This window comes from Hemitrygon akajei, unplaced genomic scaffold, assembly GCF_048418815.1.
Source record: "Hemitrygon akajei unplaced genomic scaffold, sHemAka1.3 Scf000107, whole genome shotgun sequence".
Classification (NCBI taxonomy): domain Eukaryota; kingdom Metazoa; phylum Chordata; class Chondrichthyes; order Myliobatiformes; family Dasyatidae; genus Hemitrygon; species Hemitrygon akajei.
The window spans coordinates 323206-345823 of NW_027331993.1; the positions used below are offsets into that span (position 1 = coordinate 323206).

Consider the following 22618-nt stretch of genomic DNA (forward strand, 5'->3'; position numbering starts at 1 on the left):
AATGGAAATGGATGAATAGTCTGCATTTCGGGGTGAGACCCTACTTCAGGACGGGAACGGAAGAGGAGAAGACGCCAGAATAAAAAGGTGAGGGGTAGGGGAAGGAGGACTAGCTGGAAGGTGACAGGTGGAGCCAGGTGGGTGGGAAAGGGAAAGGGCTGGAGAGGATGGAATTCTCTCCAGGATTGGCTTATCATGGTCACGTGTATCGAGAGGAGTTGGAAAAGTTTTGTTTTGTGTGCCGCCTAGGATCAGATTAGACAATGGATCAGCCGTTGGCTTTGTGGGAGAAGCCAGAGAGCGGTAGTAGATGGTCGCCTCTCCGACTGGAGGCCTGTGACGACTGGTGTGCCATAGAGATTGGTGCTGTCCACTGCTGTTTGTCATCTATATCAATGATCCAGATGATAATGTGTCATACTGGATCACCAAATTTGCAGATGATACCAAGTTTGGGGGTGTAGTGGACAGCGAAGGAGGCTGTCATGGCTCTGAGTCAGAGAGGGATGGGGCGCAGGTGCCTCGGGGGAACGGACACAGACTCACGGTCGGAGAGAGGGACAGGGTAGAGATGCCTCAGGGATCAGACACAGACTCGGATCGGAGAGGGACGGGGTGGAGACACATCAGGGAATGGACAGACTTGGATCAGAGAGAGACGGAGTGGAGACGCCTCGGGGAACGGACACAGACTCGGATCGGAGAGGGACGGAGTGGAGACGCCTCGGGGATCAGAGACAGACTCGGATCGGAGAGGGACGGGGTGGAAACGCCTCAGGAAACGGACACAGACTCGGATCGGAGAGGGACGGGGTGGAAACGCCTCAGGGAACGGACACAGACTCGGATCAGAGAGGGACAGTGGAGACGCCTCAGGAAACGGACACAGACTCGGATCGGAGAGGGACGGGGTGGAAACGCCTCAGGGAACGGACACAGACTCGGATCGGAGAGGGACGGGGTGGAAACACCTCAGGGAACGGACACAGACTCAGAGACGGAGAGGGACGGGGTGGAGACGCCTCGGGGAACGGACACAGACTCGGAGTAGGAGAGGGACGGAGTGGAGACGCCTCAGGGAACGGACACAGACTCGGATCGGAGAGGGACGGGGTGGAAACACCTCAGGGAACGGACACAGACTCGGAGACGGAGAGGGACGGGGTGGAGACGCCTCAGGAAACGGACACAGACTCGGATCGGAGAGGGACGGGGTGGAAACGCCTCAGGAAACGGACACAGACTCGGAGACGGAGAGGGACGGGGTGGAGACACATCGGGGAATGGACAGACTTGGATCAGAGAGGGACAGTGGAATCACCTCAGGAAACGGACACAGACTCGGAGTAGAGAGGGACAGGGTGGAGATGCCTCATGGAACGGACACAGACTCGGATCGGAGAGGGACGGAGTGGAGACACCTCAGAGAACGGACACAGACTCGGATCAGAGAGGGACAGTGGAGACACCTCAGGAAACGGACACAGACTCGGATCGGAGAGGGACGGGGTGGAAACGCCTCAGGGAACGGACACAGACTCGGATCGGAGAGGGACGGGGTGGAAACACCTCAGGGAACGGACACAGACTCAGAGACGGAGAGGGACGGGGTGGAGACGCCTCGGGGAACGGACACAGACTCGGAGTAGGAGAGGGACGGAGTGGAGACGCCTCAGGGAACGGACACAGACTCGGATCGGAGAGGGACGGGGTGGAAACACCTCAGGGAACGGACACAGACTCGGATCGGAGAGGGACGGGGTGGAAACGCCTCAGGAAACGGACACAGACTCGGAGACGGAGAGGGACGGGGTGGAGACACATCGGGGAATGGACAGACTTGGATCAGAGAGGGACAGTGGAATCACCTCAGGAAACGGACACAGACTCGGAGTAGAGAGGGACAGGGTGGAGATGCCTCATGGAACGGACACAGACTCGGATCGGAGAGGGACGGAGTGGAGACACCTCAGAGAACGGACACAGACTCGGATCAGAGAGGGACAGGGTGGAGATGCCTCATGGAACGGACACAGACTCGGATTGGAGAGGGACGGAGTGGAGACACCTCAGGGTACGGACACAGACTCGGATCAGAGAGGGACAGTGGAGACACCTCAGGAAACGGACACAGACTCGGATCAGAGAGGGACAGTGGAGACACCTCAGGGAACGGACACAGACTCGGATCAGAGAGGGACAGTGGAGACACCTCAGGGAACGGACACAGACTCGGAGACGGAGAGGGACGGAGTGGAGACACATCGGGGAATGGACAGACTTGGATCAGAGAGGGACAGTGGAGACACCTCAGGAAACGGACACAGACTCGGATCGGAGAGGGACGGGGTGGAGACACATCGGGGAATGGACAGACTTGGATCAGAGAGGGACAGTGGAGACACCTCAGGAAACGGACACAGACTCGGATCGGAGAGGGACGGGGTGGAGACACATCGGGGAATGGACAGACTTGGATCAGAGAGGGACAGTGGAGACACCTCAGGAAACGGACACAGACTCGGATCGGAGAGGGACGGGGTGGAGACACATCGGGGAATGGACAGACTTGGATCAGAGAGGGACAGTGGAATCACCTCAGGAAACGGACACAGACTCGGAGTAGAGAGGGACAGGGTGGAGATGCCTCATGGAACGGACACAGACTCGGATCGGAGAGGGACAGAGTGGAGACGCCTCAGAGAACGGACACAGACTCGGATCAGAGAAGGACAGGGTGGAGATGCCTCATGGAACGGACACAGACTTGGATCGGAGAGGGACGGAGTGGAGACACCTCAGGGAACAGACACAGACTCGGAGACGGAGAGGGACAGGGTGGAGACGCCTCAGGGAACGGACACAGACTCGGAGACGGAGAGGGACGGGGTGGAGACGCCTCAGGGAACGGACAGACTCGGATCGGAGAGGGACGGAGTGGAGACACCTCAGGGAACGGACACAGACTCGGATCAGAGAGGGACAGTGGAGACACCTCAGGGAAGGGACACAGACTCGGAGACGGAGAGGGACGGAGTGGAGACACATCGGGGAATGGACAGACTTGGATCAGAGAGGGACAGTGGAGACACCTCAGGAAACGGACACAGACTCGGAGTAGAGAGGGACAGGGTGGAGATGCCTCATGGAACGGACACAGACTCGGATCGGAGAGGGACAGAGTGGAGACGCCTCAGGGAACGGACACAGACTCGGAGACGGAGAGGGACGGGGTGGAGATGCCTCAGGGAACGGACACAGACTCGGAGACGGAGAGGGACGGGGTGGAGATGCCTCAGGGAACGGACACAGACTCGGAGTAGGAGAGGGACGGAGTGGAGACGCCTCGGGGATCAGAGACAGACTCGGATCGGAGAGGGACGGAGTGGAGACGCCTCGGGGATCAGAGACAGACTCGGATCAGAGAGGGACACTGGAGACACCTCAGGGAACGGACACAGACTCGGATCGGAGAGGGACGGAGTGGAGACGCCTCGGGGATCAGAGACAGACTCGGATCGGAGGAGGGACGGAGTGGAGACGCCTCGGGGATCAGAGACAGACTCGGATCGGAGAGGGACGGAGTGGAGACGCCTCGGGGATCAGAGACAGACTCGGATCAGAGAGGGACACTGGAGACACCTCAGGGAACGGACACAGACTCGGATCGGAGAGGGACGGAGTGGAGACGCCTCGGGGATCAGAGACAGACTCGGATCAGAGAGGGACACTGGAGACACCTCAGGGAACGGACACAGACTCGGATCGGAGAGGGACGGGGTGGAGACACATCAGGGAACGGACACAGACTCGGAGACAGAGAGGGTCGGGGTGGAGACGCCTCAGGGAACGGACACAGACTCGGATCAGAGAGGGGACAGAGGAGACACCTTACCTCCACCATGTTGACGAAGTGCAGGAAGAACTCCTGGGCGTCCTGTTGCCGGCTGGTGGAGAACTCTGGGTGACCCTTGCCCACTAGTGATTTGAACATGCGGGGCGCGATACCCTCAGGGCCTTGCTGCGCCTGGTCTGCCTCCGTCTCCCCGTCTTCGCCTTCCGGTGGGGCTTGCGAGTGTTCCCCCGACATCAGGCCCCAGCCCAGCTTGGCCCTGCCCGTGGAGGAGAGGGGGAGAGACGTCACCGGGGACACGTTGGCAGGCCGGGCCGGGGGGGGGGGGGGGGGGGGGGGGGGGGGGGGTGGAATTAGATACAAGGTGGGGGAGAGGGGGTCTGCATACGGGGCTGGGGAAGGAGTGCTTACTTACACCTGCGTATTGAAGTCCTGTGTAGGGTCAGCAGGAGAGTCACTGAAAATCTTCTGCAGGTTTCCCACGTACCTGGCAGCGAGTGATGGGAGAGTGGGGTCATTCTCCAAACACACACCCTTCTCCCCCCCCCCCATCCCCTTTCAGGTTCCTTCCCCCTTCCTCTCTCTCCTCCTCACCTTCCCATCCATAATACCCTCACCCTTCCCTTCCATAATCCCCTCCCTCCTCCTTACCTTCCCTCCCCCCCTTCCTAACCCTTCCCCATCCATATTACCTCCCCTTTCCCTTCCCTAATCCACTCCCTCCTCCTCCCTCACCCTTCCTGTCCACAATCACCTCCCTCCTCCCCACCCTTCCTGTCCACAATCACCTCCCTCCTCCCCACCCTTCCTGTCGCCCTCCCTCCCTCCTCCTCACCACCTCCCTTCCCTCCTCACCTTTCCCCTTCCCCACTCCTCCTCACCCTTCCCTCTTTATGCCTCCTCCTCCCTCCCCTCCCATCTCCTTATGCTTTTCTTCTGCCTTTCCCTTCATCACGTACACCCGTCCTCATCCCTCCCTCCCCATCCCTTCGTACTTGCCTTCCTCTTTCCTGCCCCACCGACATCCTCCCCTCCATTCTGTCCAGCTCCCTCCTCCCCTTACCTGCCTCCTCCATCCTACACTCATCCCAATACCTACACTCTTCCCTCCTCCTCAAACCTACCATCCTCCCGACCTTCCCCCTCCGCTGGCTGGGCCTGCTGTTAATCTGGTAGACCCCCTCCACCGGCCCTCTCACTTGTTCTGGTAGTCGGGCAGGCTGAAGACCACCTGCATGACAGCGTTGAGGTAGCAGCTGTTGCCCAGGTTCTGCAGGCCCGTGTACTCGGGCCCGAACAGCGGCTTCAGGGCCACCCCCGACTCCTGGATGGTCTCCCACTCGCCCAGCCGCTGGTTCATGTCGATCTCCAACTCCGTCATCGTCTTGTCCGTCTGCAGAGGGCGGAGGGCAGTGCGATGGGGTGGGGAGGGCAGTAATGAGGAGTAGTGGGAGAGGCAACGAGAGGATAAAGAATGAGGAGGCAGCATTGGACGGAGGAGGGGTGGGGGAGGAGGGGAAGGGGAGTAAGAGAGGGAGCAGGCAGAGAGGGACATTACAATTTGAGAACAGAGGCAGATTAACACAGTGACCTGCATTAGCCTCACCAAAGTGCTTGCCCAGTGTCCCTCCGACATGCTTGTTCCTCTGTCCCCAAGGTGGAAACCCCAGCACCACCACCATCCCCAGCCCTGCACCCACCTTCTCCATCTTCATCATGTCGATGCCAAAGTGGGCAAGGTGTTCGGCAAGGTGAGGGTCCAGCACCATTTCGTCCTCCTCGTACGAGTACACGTCTGTTGGGCAGAGGCGAGGATTAAACGGAGTCCAGGTGGGTGGGTGGAGAATGGGAAAGAGGGAGGGGGCAGAGTTTCAGAGAGAAAAACAGATAAAGTGAGGGAGAGGGAGATGGAGATAGAGTGACACACACAGACCTCTAGAGAGAAAATGCAGAGTGGAGGGAACGAGAACAGAATCCCTGTGCCCCCATCTCCCTGTATCCTTCCTCATCATCTCCCACCCTCCCTTCAGCTCTCCATCTGCCCTTCCACCCCTCCCACTCTCTCCCCTTCTCATTCTCCCTTCACTCCGCCCTCTCTTCACGCCCCAACCCCCTCCCTCTTTCCACTCCTCAATCCCTCCTCCTGCCCTCCCTCCCACACCCTCTATCTCCTTCCCCCCACTTTTGCCTTTCCTCACCCCTATCCCCCCATCCTACCCCCAGTTCCCTATTAATCCTTCCTCCCCGAATCTTCTCCCCTCCCACCCACCCTCCATCACTCACTCCCTCCCTCCCTCCGCGCCCAGACGGACCTGCGCTGTCAGGGGTGATGGTGCCCAGCTTGACGGCCAGGGGGTACTTGGTGCGGCTGTAGTGCTCCAGGGCGTGATTGTTGCCCCCGCTCCCGTCGAAGTAGCGGCGGCCGCACAGGATAGACCCGTCCGTCAGGTTCAGCCACAGGTTCTCCCTCAGCTCGCACTGGGAACACCGCCAGCCACTGGGGGCCGGGCAGGGGCAGAGCGGGGGAGGGAGGAGGGGAAGAGTGTGTTGGGGAGAGGCAGAGGAGAGGGCAGGCAGGAGGGAGGACGGGGAGGGGAGGAGGGGAAGGAGGGGAGAGGGAAGGGGAGGGGAGGACAGGTGGGAGTGAAGAGAATGAAAGGGTGGAGAAAGGAGGGCAAAGAGGGAGAGAGGGGTACAGAGTCAGGGAGCCGGAAGGACCAAGGGTGACGGGGGGATAGAGGGCGAGGGAGAGAGGAGGGTAGAGGCAGTGAGGAGGGTAGAGGGAGAGAAGGGAAGGGGAGGGAGAGGAGGGAGGGGAGGAAGAGAGTAGAGGGAGAGGGAAAGAGGAGGGTATGGGGAGGGAGATAGTACAGGGGGTGGGAGAGATCCATTAGTATCTCAAACTGAGACGAGAGGCGAAGCTACCCGTGCTCCCCCCACCCCACGGAGAGCAGGCAGGATGCAGGGGTCCCCTCCCATTCCACTGACTCACGCCAGGTGGGGGGCGTGGAGATTGTCTCCCCCCACTCCCATATCACCCACCCTACGCTCGCGCCCTGCAAACTCACCAGGGGGGGATGCGGGGGCTGTTCTCCAGCTGCTTCAGACCCTGGGCGTGCTTCGACACCTGCCGCACCTCCCCGTCCCACGCCTCGATCTCTTGCTTCCGCGAGGCCGAGTCTGCGGCCAGGAGCGCCTCGATGGAGGCCGACACCTGCGGGAAGGGAGGGGACGAATGCGTTACCGACGGCAGGGGACTCCCAGGGGGAAGGCAGATCAGAGTGTTACAGAGAAAGGGCAGAGCGGAAACCGTGCTCAGAGGTAGGCAAGGAGTCGAAGGTGGCTCTGGTGCACTGGCCGTCATCAGTCAGGGCACCGGGCACAGGGGTTATGGGAGGTTACGTTCCAGTTCACCAGCACCTGGAGCTCAGTTTACAGCTTTGGCCAAGGCTAATGATGCCTCTCCTTCCTCAGCAGGCTGACTAAATTTTCCTTGTCCTCATCCACCCAGGTCAATTTTAGGAGCTATGCACCATAGAAGCATTGAATCTGGAGACAGCGACGCGCGCGCACACACACCACACACACACACACACACACACACACACACACACACACACACACAGTGCTGGAGAAGCTCAGCAGGTCAGGCGTCTATGGAGAGGAATAAAGAGTTGACCTTTTTTTTTGGCTGATGTCTCGGCCCGAAACACCAACACAATCCTCCTTTCTGTAGATGCTGCCTGACCAGCTGAGCTCTCTGGGGGCGGGGGGAGGGGGGGGGTTGTCTGAGTTTATGTGTCTGAGAGAGACAGAAAGTGAAAGAGAGAGAGATAGAGAGACAGAAACAGAGAGAGAGATAGAGAGACAGACAGAAACAGAGAGAAATAGGGAGAGACAGACAGAGAGATAGAGAGCGAGAGAAGCGAGAATGAGAGAAGCAAGAGAGAGAGAACGAGGCAGAGAGAGAGAACGAGGCAGAGAGAGAGAACGAGGCAGAGAGAGAGAACGAGGCAGAGAGAGACACAGACACACACATACTGGAATCCCAGCATCTGCAGAAACTGTGTGTGTAGGAATTGCATTTGTATGCCTCGCAGCTGACAGTACAACAACTGCTCCACCCGTGACCACAAGGAGTTATGGACACAGCTCAGCACATTGCGGAAACCCACCTCCCCTCCATGGACTCCGAATACACTTCCCACTGACTCGGTAAAATCAAAGGTGTTCAGAGGAGGATCATGGTTCAAAAGAGGCTCACTAGAATGATTCCAGGATTGAATGGCTCATCATGTGAAGAGTGTTTGATGTCTCTGGGGCTGTATTCACTCGAGTTCAGGAGAATGAATGGTGACCTCATTGAAACCTGTCGAATGGTGAAAGGGCCTTGATAGAGTGGATATGGAGAGGATGTTCCCTCTGGTTAGACAGTTTAAGACCAGAGGAGACAGCCTCAGAATAGAGAGTATCCTTTTGGAATGGAGATGAGGAGGAATTTCTTCAGCCGGAGAGTGGTGAATCTGTGGAATTCATTTCCACAGATGGCTGTGGACGTCAAGTTGATATATTGATAGATTCTTGATTGGTCAGGGCACGGAGGGAGACAGGGACTGACAGGAAAATTGGATCAGCTATGATGAAACGACGGAGCAGACTCGATGGCTTGATTCTGCTCCGATATCTTACGGTCTTTAAAAAACAAGAGTTTGAGCCTGGCATCATTTAAAAGCTGTGGAGATAATTACGTGGAGGACAGAGATCCAAATAGCCTCGGGTCCCACCGTGGCCAGACGGGAGCAGCGGGTGGGGAAATGCACTGGCGACGGACGTGAGTCCATGACTGGAAACATTACGCACAGGTTGGGCGGAGGCTGCAAAGGGCCGCGGGCTCCATCACGGGCACAACCGTCAGGGGCAACGTCATTCATACAGCACCCGGGATGTGCCCTCTTCTTGCTACTACCGTCAGGGAGGAGGTACAGGAGCCTCAAGAACCACACTACTTAGCGTCTAGCGACCAGCTTCTTCCTCACTACATGGCGATCTGGAAGTGACGCACTGAATAAATTTAGCGGTGCAGGATAAACCCGACTCTGAGGACGTGATGACCCGCGTCCACACTCTCCCACAGCTTCCAACCGCCACAGAGAGCAGCTGCCGTAATAAGCCACCCCGGTTCGGGATAGGTGGTGCAGGACTGAGAAGCAGGTGTGTGTGTGTGGCCTGTCCCGAAAAGCACTCGGCCCCCACCCTGGGTACGCTGCCGGGGGTGGGGGGGTGGTGACGGACGATGCCGCGCGCGAGGGAGAGGGCTGGAGAGGCCTGGTGCACCTACCCGGTCCCGCACCGCTGCCGGCATCAGCGTCAGTGCATCGCGGGGAATGACCGCGTTCTCCGGCAGGATCACGACCTTCACCTCCTCCTCGTACTCAAAGGGCTGCGAGTCGACCTCGAACCCTCCTTCCACACCTGGGCGGCAGGAGACAGGGACAGGATTTGAGACGGGGCCCTCTCCACCCAGTCACACCCCAACCCACCCCCCAGCACCACAACTCACTCCCTCCTCTCCCCCTCAACTCCCACCCTTCCCTTCACGGAAAAATGCCCTTTTCTCCCTGCCAGCCGTGACACACGTCAAAGCTCATGCCTGTGTTTGACGCCCTCAGTCTCTAAACCTTTCCTGCCCACATACCTGACGACACTGTTAGCTCCTGCCTCAACCACTGCCAACAGTTTTGGGCCCCATCTCTCCGCAAGGACGGGTTGACATTGGGCAGGCTCCAGAGGAGGTTCACGGGGATGACTCTGGGAGTGAAGGGGTTAATATATGAGGCGCGTTTGACAGCTTCCGGCCTGTACTCACTGGAATTTAGACAAATGCGGGGAGATCTCATTGAAACAAACCGAATGTTGAAAGGACTGGATAGGGTGTGAAGAGGATGTTTCCTACGTTGGGTGGGTCTAGAACTAGAGGGCACAGCCTCAAAATTGAGGGGCGACCATTCAGAACAGAGGTAGGAAGGAATTTATCTTTTAGCCAGAGAGTAGTGAATCCGTGGAATGCTCTGCCACAGACTGCGGTGGAGGACAAGTCCGTGTGTGTATAGAGTCATGGAAAAGTACAGCTCAGAAACAGGCCTAATTCTGCTCCAATGTCTTACAGTCTAACCCTTTCCTCTGGCAGCTCGTTCCTTACACTGACCAATCTGTGTGTGACAAACTTGCCCCTCAGGCTCCTCCCTCCTCTCTCACTTTAAAACTGTGCCCTCGAGTTTCGAGCTCCCCTGCCCCGGGGGAAAGTGTGAGCGTCCACCTTCTCTCTGCCCTGCAACTTGGGGTGACTGGCACACTGGCATTCATTGGCGTATGGTGAGCAGGTTTGGGCCCTTTATCCTAGACAGGACGTACTGAAACTGGACAGGGTTCAAAGGCAGTTCATGAAAATGATTCCAGGATTGAACGGGTTGTTATACGAAGAGTGTCTGATGGCTCTGGGACAGTACACGCTGGAATTCAGAAGAATGAAGGGTCACCTCATTGAAACCCAGCGAATGGCCGAGTGGATGTGCAGAGGATGTTTCTTCCTGGACCAGACGAGACAGCCTCAGAATAGAGAGGCGTCCTGTTAGAATGGGGATGTTTTGCAATTTCTTTAGCCAGAGAGTGGTGAATCGGTGGAATTCCTTGTCACAGGCAGCTGTGGAGGCCAAGAATTTATGTATATTCAAGGCAGAGTTTGATAGATTCGTGATTGGTCAGGGCATGAAGGGATACGGGGAGAAGGCAGGAGACTGGGGCTGAGAGGGAGGGAAATGGGTCAGCCGAGATGAAATGGCGGAGCAGACTCGATGGGTCAAACTCATGGTCTAATGAGGGCTCATGGTCTAAACAACAAATTTCACAATTTCGACTCCCAGGACTACCTGGAGACAATCTACAACTCTCGATGCCTTCATCCCGGCCACTGCCTGATCAACCTCCTGTCCTCTGGTAGGAGATTCAGGGAACATCGTAGCCAAGGCAGTACGACAAAAAACAGCCTCTTCCCGAGAGCTGGTGTGCAGCCAAATAACGCTACACAAAGTGGCCTTTAGAGTGTTACGTTAAAGGCTCATCAGGCCAGTGGTTATGCCGGTTTCTGTGGCGTGACGCGACTGAGAGTACGAGACAACCCCATCCTACGGATAGGACCCCAGTCCATCGTGAGGTTAACCCCCAGCATTTTGCCGGTACCCATTTTCAGCTGGGTGGACTGGAGCAATGTGTGGTTAAGTGCCTTGTTCAAGGACACAACACGCTGCCTCGGCTGGGACTCGAACTCACGAACTTCAGATTGCTAGTCCAACGCCTTAACCACTTGGCCACACATTGAGCGTTACTAATTATTATAATAATTAAACCGTACTGCACGCATTGCAAATATCGGTTCTTGTGCAGAAGGGGGTAGCACTTCATTCTTGTTGTCTGGAGCAATGACAGGGAGGCAGGGAGAGGGGGAATCAAGGTTGGGAAAAGGGGAAAAGGAGAGGGAAGCGCCACAGAGACATTCTGCAATGATCAATAAACCAATCGTTTTGAATCGAGTGGCCTTGCCTGGTGTCTCAGGGGTGGGTGTGTCTGCACCCGCACCAGCCCTCCTTCTCTGCCACCTGTCCCACACCCCTCCCGCGGCGCTCCACCCTCGCCATTCCCAACGTCCTTTGCTGCTGCCACATTTACAAGCTCGCTCTCCGTTCCACGTGGACAAAGACAATACTGGGCAAAGTCTGAGGCATCCTTGCTATAGATGTGTGGCAGAGACTTCTGCACAGAACTCTACGTCGGTGAGAATAACTCTGAGTCTGAATGCACACACCCTTTTCCCTGGGCCTCAGATATCTGTGCCTACAGGTCTCAGGTGGCAATGATCTAATAGGGGACCTGAGGGGCTACTTTTCCCGAACCGGAGGTTGGCGTGTATGTGTGATGATCTGCCAGAGGAAGTGGTTCAGGCAGGTAGGTACATTCCTCTATGAAGTGGGCAGCCGTGGTCTTCCACCTGTCATCTCTATCCACGACCGTGACTGCTCCCGGCAAACGCTTCAACAGAAGCACTTTGCCATTGCCGCCTTCTGGGCAGCGCCTTTACCCCCAGCCATTATCTTTTTTATATCAATGACCTGGATGAGGAAGTGTAGGGATGGGTTAGTAAGATTGCTGATGACATAAAGTTTGGGAGTGATGTGGATAGTGTGGAGGGATGTCAGAGGTTACAGCCGGACATTGATAGGATGCAAAACTGGGCTGAGAAGTGGCAGATGGAGTTCAACCCAGATAAGTGTGAGGTGGTTCATTTTGGCAGGTCAAATATGATGGCAGAATATAGTATTAATGGTAAGACTCTGGGCAGTGTGGAGGATCAGAGGGATCTTGGGGTCTGAGTCCATAGGACAGTCAAAGCAGCTGCACAGGTTGACTGTGTGGTTAAGAAGGCATACGGTGTATTGGCCTTCATCAATCATGGGATTGAGTTTAACAGCCGAGAGGTAATGTTGCAGATACATAGGACCCTGGTCAGACCCCACTTGGAGTACTGTGATCAGTTCTGATCACCTCACTACAGGAAGAGGAAGGATGTGGAAGCAATAGAAAGGGTGCAGAGGAGATTTACAAAGATGTTGCCTGGATTGGGGAGCATGCCTTATGAGAACAGATTGAGTGAACTCGGCCTTTTCTCCTCGGAGCGACGGACGATGACAGATGACCTGACAGAGGTGTATAAAACGAAGAGAGGCGTTCATCGTGTGGATAGTCAGAGGCCTTTTCCCAGGGCTGAAATGGCTAGCAAGAGAGAGCATAATTTTAAGGTGCTGGGGAGTAGGTACAGAGAAGATATCAGGGGTAAGTGTTTTTTTTATTTTTATTTTAAAACACAGAGAGTGGTGAGTGTGTGGAATGGGCTGCCAGCAACTGTGGTGGAGGCGGATACGATAGGGTCTTTTCAGAGACCCCTGGATGGATTCATGGAGCTTAGAAATATAGACGGCTTTGGGTATAAGCCTAGGTAGTTCTAAGGTGGGGATGTGTTTGGCACAGCTTTGTGGGCCGAAGGGCCTGTATTATCCTGTAGGTTTTCTATGTTTCTATTATCGATACTCTTCAGGGATTGTCAGTGGTCGTCTAAACTTGTGACATGCACCAGCTGCTCGTACGAAAATCTACCACCTGCCTCCGTGGCTTCGCATGACCCCGAAAGGGGGTAAGGGGGGGCAGAGCAGATGCTACACCTGGCCCAAGGGTGACCTGCTAGCTGGTGGAGGGAAGGAGTGCCTTATGCCTCCTTTGGCAGGGACGCATCTCCCCCCCCTCCCCCGACGTTAGCAACATTTAACGGACCTCTGAATTAAGTGTGTGAAGAGGGAAGAGTCACGCAGCAGGGAACAAGGTCCTACAGCTCACGTGCACTCAGTCCCCACTTTACCAGGGACGTCCTGCACCCAAAGAAGCGGCCACTGAGTGGGCGTTCAGGGTCTTCTCCCGCTCTACCCCGTCCGCTTCAAGAGACGCCCTTCTGCACTGCTGTAGCACGCGGTTATCTGGGTTCCTGCCGCCTTCCCGTCAGCTTGAACCAGTCCGGGCCACTCTCCTCCGACTCCCCTCGTTGACGAGGCGCCCTCGTCCACGAAACTGCCGCTCTCCGGCCGTGTTTCTGTCTCTCAAGCCACGCTCTGTAAACTCTCGAGCAGGGTTCCCAACCTTTTCTACGCCACGGGCCGACAGAAGGGGTTGGGGACACCCACTCGAGAGACAGTTGCGTGTGGAAAAGAGACGCTCAAAACACCAACCATCATTCCACGGACAAAGTCACCCCGAGCGGATCTCCTCCGTGTGGTCTGAGCCTCCTGATCTTGCCCGCAAAGCTTTGTCGCAAAGAGTTGCTGCCACACGATGGGCCGAGTAGATATTTGGCATGCAGGTGTACCTCATGAGGTGGCAACCGAGTCACCCTCCTCGTGTCCCAGAAGGAAGAGGGTCAAACACGGGCAGGGGGGACCAGGGTCAGCATGGCTAAGTGGGCTGAAGGGGCCTCTTACAATGTTATATGGCTCTGACCGAGTACTGCCCTCCCTCTCCGTATCTCACCCCTCCCTCAACCCACGGACTCCCTTCCTCGTCAATCCCGCGACCCTTTGCCCGTGACCTCCTCTTCCCCCCCCCCCCACCCCACCACTCTGTCCCCGTTCTCTCCCGCCCCCTCCCACCGCAGCCTCTCACCACCCTCCCTCCTCTCCTTTGTCCTGGAAACACCCCTCCCCTCTCTTCCCGCCACCCTACCCAGGATGGGCTTCCTCTCGTCCTCACCTACCACCCCACCAGCCTCCGCGACCAGCACGTAATTCTCCAAAGCTTCTGCCACCTCCTCCTGCGGGATCCCACCACCAAACACATCCCCCCCACTTTCCACAGGGATCGCTCCCGACACAACTCCCTGTCCACTCGTCCCTCCCCACTGATCTCCTCCTGGTACTCATCCTTGCAAGCGGAACAAGAGTCACAATTGTGCCTACACCCCCTCCCTCACCACCATTCAGGGCCCCAAACAGTCCTTCCAGGTGAGCTGACACTTCACCTGTGAGTCTGTTGGGGCATCTACTGTATCCGGTGCTCTTGGTGTGACCTCCTGTATATCAGAGACCCAACGCACACTGGGAGACTGTTTCCTCCAGCATCTACACTCCCTCTGCCAGAACTAGTGGGATCTCCCAGTGGCCACTTATTTCATTTCCACTTCCCATTCCCATTCCGATACGTCTATCCATGGTCTCCACCACTGTCGCGAGGAGGCCACACTCCAGACTGCAGGAGCAACACCTCATTCCCTGTCTGGGCAGCCTCCGAGCTGACGGCATGAACGTCGATTTCTCAAACTTCTGGTAATGCTTCCCACCACCACCCCCTCCCCCTTCACCATTCCCCATCCCCTCTGCCGCCCATCCTCTCCCTCTGGCGCTCCTCCCCCTTCGCTTTCTTCCCTGGTCTCTCCCATCAGTCAATTTCACAGCTTTTTACTTCATCCCTCCCCTCCAGGTTTCACCTGTGTTTTTCCCTCTCTCCCCCCCCACCCACCTTCCAAATCTACTCCTCAGCTTTGCTTCTCCAGTCCTGCAATGTCGACTGTACTTTTTACCTCCTCCCCCCCCCCCACAGATGCTGCCTGGCCTGCTGAGTTCCTCCAGCACCTTGTGCGTGTTCCCCTGCCCCAACCCCCCGCGCCCCCCCCCCCCCCGCGAGCGGCCACCACCACGGGCCGGGTTCCTCACCGATGGCCAGGCGGGTGGGTTTCTTCTTGGGAGGGTCGCCGGCTCCACTGCTCCCATCGTCCAGCTTCTGCGGCCAAGCAGAGAGACGGGGTCACACGTGAAGTCCATCAGCCTCGTTACCGGTGCGGGCGGAGGGGGGAAAGGCTGAGGGCGCCAGGCTTTGGGAGGATGAGCACGAGGGGGCAGGGCACCGTCGACGGCAGGAGTGACCGGGCAGCAGGTACGGGCCTGCTGGAAGCGGAAGGACAGCGCTTGGCACGCCTGCCTGCACTGGAGATTGAGAGGTCCCACTGCAGCTTCTCGAAGCCCCAACTCGGCTATGCCCGGTGTACTGCATTTAACTCCGGTCACCCCCACCTCATGGGACGGATGCTCCGGAGAGGGTTACCAGCGAGACGCTACCTGGTTTAGGGGGCACGTGCTGACAGGACGGGCCGGACAAACTTGGGCTGTTTTCTCTGGAGCGTCGGAGGCCGAGGGGAGATCGGATAGAAGTTTATAACATCTGAGAGGCAGAGATCGAGTGGACAGAGAGTATCTCTTTCCCAGGGTTGAAATGCCATATACCAGAGTGCAGACATTGAAGGTGAGAGGGGGTAGGTTCAAAGGGGATGTGAGGGGTAAGTTTTTTACTCAGAGAGTGGTGGATGCCTGGAATGTGCTGCCTGGTGTGGTGGTAGAGGCAAACACATTAGAAGCTGTTAAGAGATGTTCAGATAGACACATGGATGTAAGGAGGATGGAGGGATTAGGGACATGGTAGAAGGAATTAGCGTTTGGGTGTTTTTGATTTATTTGTCAGCTGGTCCAGCTCAACATTGTGGGTGTGTTCCTGGTCGGGCGAGCCTGGGTTTGTTTTCTCCGGAGTGGCGGAGGCTGAGGGGCGACCGCATGAGATTGCGAGAGACACGCACGCAGATAGGGGTAGCCAGACGGTCTCCCTCTCCCCAGCCGGGAAAACATCCCACACCAGAGGGCACGCACTTCAGGCAAGGGAAGGGAAGCTCAAGGGGGATGCAGGGGCATGTTGGGGCAAGCTTTCTTCTTATATATCTCGTGTCTAATTTCTATATGTTTCAGTTTTTCTTATATAAAACCGTAAGACCATAAATCTGGACGGTTTTCTCTGGAGCAGCGGAACAGGAGGGGAGACCAGAAAGAGGTTTATCACATGACGAGGGACATTGACACAGATGGTATCTCTATCCCTGGCTGACCAGGGAAGTCAAAGAGAGCAGGGCATGTAAGGGAGCAAAAAATTAGGAGAATGTGCTGGGGAAGCTGAGGAGGTTTGAAAGTAGATAAGTCAGATTATGATGGTAGCAAGGCAGGGGCAAGGTTAGCATTTCAAAGGGACTGAAATATTAAATCAGAGGTGTAAAGCGGAGGCCATACAAGGCACTGGACAGACGGTGCACAGTATTCTCGGCAGCCTTGGACAAGAAAGGACGGGCTGGCATTGAAGGGGACCCAGAGCAGGCTCCCCAGAACGATCCCGGGGATGAAAGGGTTAACCTGCGTGTGAGGGCTCTGCGCCTGCACTTTGACAGGATTCAGTGAGATCTCACTGCACTCTTCCAAACTGAGCCACCAAACGCTGCTCACGGGTTAACCCTTTCCTTCCCGGGGTCATTCTGGGTAGAGGCCCGCGGAGAGTGCGGATGAGTCTTGGAACGGAGGGGCGTCCCTTTAGGACAGAGGTGAGGAGGAACTTGCCGAGGGTGATGAATCTGTGGAATTCGTTGCCACGGAACGGGAGTGGAGGCCAAATTGCCGGGCACCTTGAAAGTAGAGGTTGGCAGGTTCTTGATTAGTAGGGCCGTCAAAGTTAACGGGGTCGAGAGGGGGTAATAAATCAGCCATGACGGGACGGGGGAGCAGGCCCAATGGGCCGGACGGCCAAACTCTCTTGGGCGGAGGTGGGTGGAGAGGGTTTACAGGCGGGGTCGACGGAGGGGGCAGGGAGGGAGCGGTCACTCACCGGTACCCGTGTACGCTTGAGGTGCAGGAAGGCTCGCTGCCCCGTCTTGCGGTAGTGCCTCTCCACGAAGGACTTGCCGAAGCCCAGGAAGGTGTTCATGCAGATGTACAGGCCGCCCTCCGACTCCTGGGCCGGGGAGAACCGGGCATTAGTCAGGGAACGAGGGGACATCAACCCTACACCCCCCCTCCCCCGCCCTCCTCGGAGCCCCTCCACGTCCAGTCCAACGTCAATCAGAGCACCTCCGCGCCGTCCCAACTCCCCATCCCAGAGCAATGAGGAACGGACAGACCGGGAGCAGGCTGGTGGTTGGGGTGGTTACTGCGATCAGTGAGCCAAGGAACGTCACAGAACAGAGAGCATCAGCCCAGCTCAGGCTCTTCGGCCCTCGATGCTGTGCCAACCTCTTAAAACTACTCCAAGATTGAGCTAACCTTCCCCCCAACACACAGCCCTCCATTTCAGCAAAGCCAGCGCAGAATAGGCCTCCCAACAATCTTCCCCCTCCTCCCCAAATGTAACCCCAGCCTAATCACGGGACAATCTACATCGCCCAGTTAACCAACCAACCAACCGGTACGTCTTTGGACTGTGGGAGGAAACTGGAGCACCCGGAGGAAAGCCATGCGGTCACGGGGGGAGAATGTACCAACTCCTCACAGGCAGGGGCAGGAATTGAACCCGGGTCTCTTGCACTGTAAAGTGTTGTGCTGGCCACAACGCCATCGTCACAAACGAGGGAAAAACTGCAGATGCTGGTAATTCAAACCAACGCACGCACGCAGCTGAAGGAACTCAGCAGGCCAGGCAGCGTCTATAGAAAAGGGAAAGCAGTCGGGCCGAGATTTGTCATCAGGACTGGAAAAGAGACTAGAAGTCAAGAGTAAGAAGGGGGGCGGGGTGGTAGGAGAGGGAGAAGTACAAGGTAGTCGGTGATCAGTAAAACCGGGAGAGGAGGTAGGGGTGAACAGTCTATTGGTCAAAGAGATACAGGGCTGGAGAAGGTGGGGGGGGGGGGGTCAGATAGGAGACAGAAACAAGAGAAAAATCTGCAGATGCTGGAAATCCAAATGCTGGAGGAACTCAGCAGACCAGGCAGTATCTGTGGAAAAGTGTTAACAGTCGGGCTCACGTGTCCTGACGAAGGGTCTCGGACCGAAACATCGACTGTCTATTTCCATGGATGCTGAGTTCCTCCAGCATTTTGTGAGCGTTCCCTGCACTACCATATGCCACTTCCGTCCAGGTGCCTTTTAACTGCCTCCATCCCCGGCAGCCTCGACCACCATCCCCGGCAGCCTGCCCCAGGCACCCAGGGCTCTGTGCAAAAAAAAACCTCACCCCTGCCTTCCCTGCAATCAGTTTAACAGCATGCCCTCTCGTACTGGGCGCTGCCATGCTGGGAAACTGGCACTGGCTGCCCACTCTATCGACCCTCGCACACCGATGTCAGATTAATTCAAGTAAGGGGAGGCGTGGCACTTCGGAAAATCGAAGCCAGTTAAACTATTCTCAGTGACTGAACGGGCGCTGGGCAGCATCACAGAACGGAGGGGCCCAGGGGTACAGCGGCACGGTTCTCCGAAAGCTGACCCTCAGCTTCACCATGTAGTTTGACGTCGGGGCTGAACCTAGGATGGTGGCACAGGGTGAAAGTGTCTCGTTAACTACCGTGAAAACCCGCTGGAGATCCCAGAGTCTTCTAAAGCAGCCGGGAGTCGACGGGGAGAAGTTAACTACCGTGAAAACCCGCTGGAGATCCCACAGTCTTCTAAAGCAGCCGGGAGTCGACGGGGAGAAGTTAACTACCGTGAAAACCCGCTGGAGATCCCACAGTCTTCTAAAGCAGCCGGGAGTCGACGGGGAGAAGTTAACTACCGTGAAAACCCGCTGGAGATCCCACAGTCTTCTAAAGCAGCCGGGAGTCGACGGGGAGAAGTTAACTACCGTGAAAACCCGCTGGAGATCCCACAGTCTTCTAAAGCAGCCGGGAGTAGATGGGTTAGTTAACTGGGTTAGACTGGAAGACACAGCAGCAGAGTTAGGCCATCTGACCCATCGAATCTGCCCCACCATTCAATTATGGCTGGTCCTTGTTCTTCTCTCCTCAGTTCCCTACCTTCTCCCCGTCACCTTTGATATGCCATGTCCAGTCAAAAACCTATCCATCTCTGCCTTAAATACACCCAACAACCTGGCCCCCACAGCCGCCTGTGGCGACAAATTCCACAAATTCACCAGCCTTTGGCTAAAGAAATTTCTCTGCATCTCTGTTTTGAAGGGGCGCCCCTCCATCCGGAAGCTGTGCCCTCTTGTCCGAGACTCTCCCACCTTTCCACATCTGGTCTGTCCAGGCCTTTCAACATTCGAAAGGTTTCAATGAGATCCCCCATCATCCTTCTGAATTCCAGTGAGTTCAGACCCGGAGCCATCAAACGTTCCTCGTGTGATAACCCTTCCATTCCCGGAATCATCCTTGCCAACCTCTTGGGACTTCTCTCATTGGAGCCCAGGAGTCTGAGGGGTGATCATATCGATAGACAGTTTAAAAGATATATCTGTATATGTTTGGGTGTCGGGGTGGAGATGCGTCTCTACCGAAGGAGGTGTAAGGTGCTCCTTCCCTCTGCTGGCCTGCAGCTCACCCTCGGGCCAGGTGTAGGGTCACCATCCCCGATCAGGGTGACGGGAAACCGTGGGAGCAGGTGACGGATGAGCAGCCGGTGCAGATCACAAGTCCTGGTCATGCCACCACTGGCGCCAGGCAGAAGAATTTGCCAAGGACAGTCGTGGAGACTGACCGCCCACGTTGCCAACCCGGCACATACAACCCTGAGATCTGTTTCCTGGCCGGCATGCTCAATAAACCTGGAGAACAGTAACCCTAAGGCAGACTTTCTACCTGCCCGTCTTCACCAGTTTAGCTGGGCTCCACTGACAAGGCATAATAAAAAAGGCAGGGAAAGGGTTCAGAAACCAGGATGTGACATTGCGCTTCTGGTGGGGCCACGCCGGGGAGCTTTACGTTCAGAATCTGGTCACCCTGCCAGAGGAGAGATGACTCCGAACTCGGAGGGGCGCAGGAAAGATGTTTGTGGGACTTGAGGGGCAGAGTTGCACATCTTTATTCCTTGGAGCACAGAGACGTATAAAATCCCGAGGGGCTTACAGCTGCCCATCAGCATTGACATACAGACATCACTCCCTGAAAATGCACCCCCCCCCCCCCCGTGTTGACAGGGTGTTAAAGAAGCCCCACGGCATGCTTGCTTGCCGCTCCTCGTTGAGGCAGAGCATGCCAGAGTCTGGAAGTTATGCTGCAGGGGCAAATCTAGTTAGAACTCTGGATCGGCCACGTCTGGGGTATTGCAGACATTGTGGTCACCCCACTATAGGAAGGAAGTTGACGCTTTGGAGAGGGGGCAGAAGAGGTTTACCAGGGTACTGTCTGGTTTAGAGGGCATGTGCTATCACGAGAGGCAGGATAAACTTGGGTTGTTTTCTCTGGAGCATCGGAGGCCGAGGGGAGATCAGATAGAGGTTTATAACATCTGAGAGGCAGAGATAGAGTGGACAGAGAGTATCTCTTTCCCAGGGTTGAAATGTCTAACACCAGAGTGCAGGCATTGAAGGTGAGAGGGGGTAGGTTCAAGAGGGATGGGAGGGGTAAGTTTTTTCCCCCTCAGAGAGTGGTGGATGCCTGAATGTGCTGCCTGGTATGGTGGTAGGTACAAATAAATTTGAGGCTTTTATGAGATGCTTGGAGGTGAGGAAGATGGAGGGATGGGGCCATTGTGTCAGCAGGAGGGATGAGTGTTTGATTTTTTTTTACTGGCTCAGCACACTGTGGGCCGAAGGGCCTGTTCCTGTGCTGTACTGGTCAGATGAGCCCGAGCATGGGAGGCTGAGGGGAGATCAGATGGAGGTTTATAACATCTGAGAGGCAGAGATAGAGTGGACAGAGAGTATCCCTTTCCCAGGGTTGAAATGTCATATATCAGAGTGCAGGCATTGAAGGTGAGAGGGGGTAGGTTCAGGTTGAAAGGGCCACTTCTTTAATATTGTACACACACACACACAAAGAGCAGTGGGTACTGCCTAGGGTGGTGGCAGAGACAGATAAATTCGGGACTTTTAAGAAACGTTTAAGCAGGCCGGCTGGTGACACAGTGGCATCAGCACCAGACTTCGAGGCGAGTGGCCTCGGGTTGCAGTCAGGCCAGCCACTTGCACGCTGCCACGGAGAGTCACAATGATGATAACAAAAACGGGCAGGTGAATGCAAGGAAAAAGGAAGCACATGGGCATGGTGCAGGCAGAAAAGATTGATTGGCCATTTGATCACCCACTTAATTGGTGCGGCTCAACAGTGAGCTGTTCCTGTGCTGGATGTTCTGTGTTACCACTCCCTCCCTCCTCCGCATTACAGTAAGGGTGAGGGTTGCAGAAGAGCTTCACCAGGATGTTCCCCAGTTTAGAAGGCATGTGTCCAAGTTCACTTTAGACAAACTTGGCTTGTTTCCCCTGAAGCTCTGCAGACTGGGGTGGGGGGGGGGGAGGGGTACAAGTTCTCACAATCTTATGAATCAAATCTATTAACATTGACTTACACGATAGGGTAGACAGCTATTATCTTTACCCCCTACCCAGGCAAAAATGTCTAATACAGAAAAGTATGCATTTTATGTGAGATGGAGGGAATGTTTAAAATGCTTTTGTTTTGATTCACACAGCGTGGTGGGTGCCTGGAACATGTTGCCAGGGTTAGGTGTACTAAATGGAGAGATGTGGACTTTGCCTAGCCATGTAGTTACTGTTTCTATATATACATACATATATATAAAATAACGCAGGCTGCAGGCCCCGTAAACGCACTGCGCTGTTGGACATATGCTGAGACCACAACTGGAAACCGTGTGCAGCGTTCTGCTCACCTTAGTGAGGGGGCAATTTGGCTGGAAAGGCGCAGGGAAGATTCACAAGAACAAGAAATCTTGAACCACGTAGGCACAACATGCCAGAGCAACTCAGGAGGGCAGACAGCCGCTCATTTGCCTCCTCCACGGAGGCTCGCCGACCTGCTGAACATCCTCCCAGCATTTTGTGTGTGGTAGCCAACTCACAAGGACATCGTCAGGACTGGGGGGGAACTGAGTCCTGAAGATAGTGACTGCGTTATGATCCCAGAACCAGGGACAGTGCAACACTGAACCCCGTCTCACCCACCACAGGCCCCGCAGTGACTATGCACTCGTCCCAGAACCAGAGACGCCCTCCCCCCAACACTCCAGGCCACACAATGACTATGCACTTATCCCAGAGTTAGGGAAGATGCTCCCCATTACTCCCACCCACCACCCCCAAACGCCAGCCCCCGATGACTATGTACGGATCCCAGACTGTGGCGTTCACAGTTTCCCCCCCAACCATCTCTCTATCTGCAGAGACCCGCTGCGTCTACGCCAGCCGGCCGACGCCCGC

At 56.0% G+C, this 22618-nt stretch overlaps 1 protein-coding gene across 2 annotated transcripts in view; it reads right to left on the minus strand.

The window, feature by feature from the left end:
- usp5 (ubiquitin specific peptidase 5 (isopeptidase T)) overlaps positions 1–22618 on the minus strand; it is a 36491-nt gene that overhangs the window by 13400 nt on the left and 473 nt on the right. For both annotated transcript variants that reach the window (XM_073037878.1, XM_073037877.1), the window contains exons 2-10: positions 17138–17263; positions 15157–15223; positions 9192–9325; positions 6922–7067; positions 6166–6350; positions 5554–5648; positions 5053–5246; positions 4269–4340; positions 3896–4112 (exon numbers count right to left, since the gene is read on the minus strand). In XM_073037878.1, the coding sequence (XP_072893979.1) occupies positions 3896–4112; positions 4269–4340; positions 5053–5246; positions 5554–5648; positions 6166–6350; positions 6922–7067; positions 9192–9325; positions 15157–15223; positions 17138–17263 (1236 nt within the window). The remainder of the gene's footprint in view (positions 1–3895; positions 4113–4268; positions 4341–5052; positions 5247–5553; positions 5649–6165; positions 6351–6921; positions 7068–9191; positions 9326–15156; positions 15224–17137; positions 17264–22618) is intronic.